The 5,368-nt window shown below is 39.3% G+C and overlaps 1 protein-coding gene across 1 annotated transcript in view; it reads right to left on the reverse strand.

The window, feature by feature from the left end:
• Nucleotides 1-5,151, reverse strand: part of IL1A (interleukin 1 alpha) — a 13,318-nt gene extending 8,167 nt beyond the window's left edge. Inside the window, exons 1-3 of the mRNA XM_008057108.2 lie at nucleotides 5,042-5,151; nucleotides 4,331-4,385; nucleotides 3,322-3,370 (exon numbers count right to left, since the gene is read on the reverse strand). Coding sequence (XP_008055299.1) covers nucleotides 3,322-3,370; nucleotides 4,331-4,377 — 96 coding nt within the window. The 5' untranslated portion in view covers nucleotides 4,378-4,385; nucleotides 5,042-5,151. The remainder of the gene's footprint in view (nucleotides 1-3,321; nucleotides 3,371-4,330; nucleotides 4,386-5,041) is intronic.
• Nucleotides 5,152-5,368: the final 217 nt, after the last annotated feature.

Raw genomic sequence — 5,368 nt, forward strand, 5'->3', positions numbered from 1 at the left:
CAAGATTCTAGCAAACTGGATCCAACAACACATCTCAAAATCATCCACCATGACCAAGTAGGCTTCATCTCCAGGATGCAGGACTGGTTCAACATCCACAAGACCATAAACATAATTAAATACATCATCAGTTGTAAAGACAAAACCACATGATTACATCATTAGACATGGAAAAAACTTTTGATAAAATCCAGCACCCCTTCTTGATATAAAAACCCTTGAACATCTAGGCATAGATGGAACATACCTCAAAATAGTAAAAGCCATCTATGAGAAACCAGCAGCCAACATACTGCGAGACAGGCAGAGATTGGAACCATTTCCCCTGAAAACCAGAACAAGACAAGGATGCCCACTCTCACCCCTCCTGTTCAACATAGTATTGGAAGTCCTAGCTAGAGCAATCAGACAAGAAAAGGAAATCAGGAGTATCCAAATAGGAAAAGAGGAAGTTAAGTTATCCCTCTTTGCAGCTGACATGATTCTTTACCTCAAAAAAACAAGAGAAGCCTGGCTCGGTGGCTCAGCCTGTAATCCTGTGCCTTTGGGAGGCTGAGGTGAGTGGATTGCCTGAGCCCGCAGGTTCGAGACCCACCTGGGCAACTTGGCGAGACTTCATCTCTACAATAAATAAAAAAAATTAGCCGGGTGTGGTAGCCTGAGCCTGTAGTTCCAGCTACTTGGAAGGCTGAGGTGGAAGGATTGCCAGGGACCAGCAGGTCGAGGCTGCGGTGGCCAGGAGCAGCCACTGCACTCCAGTCTGGGTGACAGAGTGAGACTCCAACTCAAAAAAAAAAACAAAAAAAAAAAACCAAAGGACTTTGTCAAAGTCCTTTGCACTGATAAAGGACTTTGACAAAGTCTCAGGGTATGAAATAAATGTGCAAAAGACAGTCACATTCCTATACACCAACAAAAAACAAACAGAAACCCAAATAAAAAGCACAATCCCATTCACAATAGCCACACAAAAAATGAAATACCTTGGCATCTTCCTAACCAGAGAAGTCAAAGACCTTTTCAACAAAAACTACAAAACACTGCTCAAAGAAATCAAAGATGACACAAACAAATAGAAAAGTATTCCATGCTCATGGATTGAAAGAATTGACATTGTTAAGATGTCCATCCTACCCAAGGTAATTACAGATTTAACGCAATACCCATTAACTTACCAGCAGTATTCTTCTCAGACCTGAAAATGACAATACAGGAATTCACATGGAAACATAAATGACCATAAATAGCCAAAATAATCTTCAGTAAAAAAAAGCAGGAGGTATCATGCTCTAAGACTTTAAGCTTTATTATAAAGCTGCAATAATCAAAACAGTCTGGTATTGGTACAAGATTAGGCATATAAACCAATGGAATAGGACAGAGATTCCAGAAGCAAAACATCAATTTCTCAACCAACTCATCTTCGACAAAACCTCCACCATCAACCACTGGGGAGAGGAGAATCTATTCATTAAATGGTGCTGGAAAAACTGGTTGACCACAGCAGAAGATTAAAACAAGACCCCTACCTATCACCATACACAGAAATCAACTCTAAATGGATCTAAGACCTAAAATAAAACCTCACACTATAAAACCTTAGAAAATGCAGGAGAGGCTGGGCGTGGTGGCTCACACCTATAATCCCGGCACTTTAGGAGGCCGAGGTGAGAGGATTGCCTGAGCCCATGGGTTCAAGACCAGCCCAGGCAACTTGGTGAGGTCTCATCTCTACAATAAATCAAAAAATTAACTGGGCATGGTGGCACATGTCTGTAGTTCCAATAATTTGGAAGGCTGAGGCCGAAGGACCACCAGAGCCCAGCAGGTTGAGGCTGTGGTGGCAGTGAGTGTGCCACTGCACTCCAGCCTGGGCAACAGAGTGAGACTTCAACTCAAAAAAAAAAAAAGAAAGAAAATGCAGCAGACATCCTTATGGAAGTTAGAACCGGCTACCAATTCCTGATCAGAATCCCAAGCTCCCATCTCGTAAGAGATAAGATAGACAAGTGGGGCCTCATCAAACTGACAAGCTTTTGCAAAACCAACCAACCAACCAAACAAACCAACCATTGAGAGAGTGGGGAGACAGCCCACAGACTGGGAAAAAGTATCTGCCAACTATATATCTGACAAAGGCCTAACATCTAGCATCTACAAGGAACTCAAACATGCCAAAAAGAAAAAAAAACAAACAGCCCCCCATTACAAAATGGGCAAAAGATATGAATAGACACTTCTCCAAAGAAGACATATGAGCAGCCAACAGATACATGAAAAAATGTTCAACTTCACTAGTTATCAAAGAAATGTAAATTAAAACCACACTGAGATACCACTGAGCTACACACTGAGATACCTCAGGATGGCCATCATCAATAACTCAAAAAACAACAGATATTGGAAAGGATGTGGCGAAAAGGGAACACCGTGATAGATCACTCAGTATTATAGTCTCTAAGTCCATCTAAGTTGCTGCAAAGTTCATAATTTTGTCTTTCTTTATGGTTGCATAATATTCCATTGTGTATATGTAGCACCTTTTTTTTTTTTTTTTTTTACCCAGTCCTCTTTCAATGGGCAGCATGATTGGTTCCATGTTTTTGTTATTGTGAACAATGCTGCAATGACCATGCATGTGCAGGTATCTTTTTCATAGAGTGATTTGAGTTCCTAAGGGTATATTCCCAGTAGGGGAAAGCGAAAAGGGAACACTTCTATACTGTTGGTGGGAGTGTAACCTAGTACAACCTCTGTGGAAAACAGTGTGGTGATTCCTAAAAGATCTAAAAATCGACCTTCCATATGACCCTGCAATCCCCCTGGGAATATACCCTGAGGCACTTAAATATACTGGGAATATACCCTGAGGAACTTAAATCACTCTATGAAAAAGATACTTGCACACACATGTTTGTTGCAGCATTATTTACAGTAGCGAAAACATGGAACTATTTGTGCTGCTCATTGAAAGAGGACTGGAAAAAAATTTTGGTACATATACATGATAGAATATCATGCAGCTTAAAAGAAGGACAAAATTATGAACTTCACAGAAACTTGGAAGGACTTAGAGAGTATAATATTGAGTGATCTATCACAGAAACAAAGAACTGAGTATTATATGTTCTCACTCATAAGCAGACCTTGAAAGAAAGGGATTGGCAGTAGTGGGAAACGGCTAAGGGGGGTAGGGCACACCTCATCAACAAGGTTACCTGCATAATGAACATTTGTATTTCTAACCCTGAATTGTACACCACATATTTAAAATAAAACACTAACAAAGACGAAAAAAAGAATTAACAGTCATTTGCTTACCTGATTCAGAGAGAGATGGTCAATGGTGGAACTGTATTCTTCATTTTCACTGTCAAAATAAGATGATGAGAATGTAATTCTGTTTGTTATTTCACTATGGTCTCTAGGCAACAAATTTTAATGACCATGTTAGCTGTGGATCACACATACGCACACACAGAGCCATTAATGTCATCTTTGAAATGTAAGGACTTCTATATGTATGCATAGTCATAGTAATTTATGCCTTACTAATTTGAAATTAGTAATCATCAGGACAGGTTTTGAACTGTACCTATGCTTTAATCTATAAAAATTGAACTTGACTAACAAAACTTTAACTGAACTTCAGGGGAAAATATCAGGCTCCTTAAGAGAATATAAATGCTTTAGAAGCATCTCATTTTTGTTGTAATCAAATAAATCATGTTACACATTGCTTTCATGTATTCACAATAACAGATTTAATAATTTATACTTGGTAAAATATCCAGGCAACATTTTGACAGACTAGTTTGTGTTAGTATTTATTATAGACAATGGAAATATCACATTAGATTGAAAAGTTCCATAATTTTAACTTTTTGTTCGTTTACCTCTATGTCTGAATGAGGTTTGACAGTGGATATGCATTCACTTGCTGAAATTGCTGTGGAGCCATTTCCTACTCCTGACTGAGATCAAGTTTTCCTGAGAATGGATTCTCCCTCAGATAGCCCATTGAAACCCATTTCTGGATCAAAGTGTGCGAGCTCAACTGAGTCTAAGTTGATGTTAAAATTCAGCAGACCACAAAAATAATTTTTCTAAAAAAGGATGTCTCCTTACCAACATAATCTCAGTTTAACATGCTGGATGCTTAGACTTCCGGTGTCTTCTCTCAACCAATCTGGCCCTTACTTCAGGGCTAGTACATATCTCTAAAGCCTTTGCCAGCCTGACCCCATGCTGGTCATTGTAATGCCTAGTTGGATTCTGATGAGACTTGACCCTTTCAGTCAATCACAGAAGACAGAATATTATTTCTTACCTGTAACAGTTCTTCAGGTCTTCAAAAAGGTCTGGAACTTTGGCCATCTTGGCTTCTGTAACAGAAAACACCAGTGACTGTCAGCTGAGCCAGCCTATGAGCCAGATGCCTGAAAGGGGAGCCACCTCTGCCTTGTGATTCTTGAGAAACTTTCTTGAACGGCTTAATCTGCACTCAGCATTTTCCCTATTCTTCTCACTCCCTTGAATTATTTTTATATGCACCTGCCTCCTCTATGAGGTTGCATACTTCTTTTAGAATGTTTTATTTATCTTGCTATTCTTTATATGTCCAACTCAATGCACGTAGTAGGCATTCAAGGAAAGTTTGAATCGGTTAACAACAACAAAAAAAATCTCAGTAATAAGGTATTTGCCTAACACAGCTGCAAGAGAGTGACAGAGTTGAAAACATTTAATTTTCTCCTAATAGCTTTTGGTAGTAGAGATTCCCTTCCAAAGGATGGCTTGGCTGTACCTGCCGATGCCCTCAAGGGAAGCTGGTTCTGCCAACCTTCGGTTCCCCAACCGTAAAATGAGAGAATCATTTTCTGAAATCTGGATTATAACTCACACACCAAACCAGGGGGAAACAATAAAAGAGGCTTGTAGCTTTAAAGAAGGCAGCCTGAAAGAAAACAGCCAAAGAGAAAGACAAAACAAAACAAAAAAACCAACCCTTTAAAAGCCATAGATATGATAAGGACAATACCTTTTCTGACTCAAGCGCCAATGAAATGACTCCCTCTGTGGCTGGAAACCTTAAGCCTGAGTCAGGCTTCTTCGCCTTTTGTAATTCTTTGCCATAGTGGGCGTGGCCACAAGTGCGTCATGGGAATTTACAGGGAAGAATTCTGTTTTGTATTTTTTTAACGTTTCATTCAACTTGATACTGGCTAAAATAATGACAGATGGCATGCTTGATAATACTATTGCTTGCAGATATTTCAGGAGTTATTGTCTTGGTTCATTTATTTACTGCTTTGTTATATAAGATTATAAACATAGTCTTAGAAAAAGGGAAGAAGAGCAGGAAACT

The sequence above is a fragment of the Carlito syrichta genome, unplaced genomic scaffold (assembly GCF_000164805.1).
Source record: "Carlito syrichta isolate Samal-C Ts95f unplaced genomic scaffold, Tarsius_syrichta-2.0.1 Scaffold302727, whole genome shotgun sequence".
Lineage (NCBI taxonomy): Eukaryota > Metazoa > Chordata > Mammalia > Primates > Tarsiidae > Carlito > Carlito syrichta.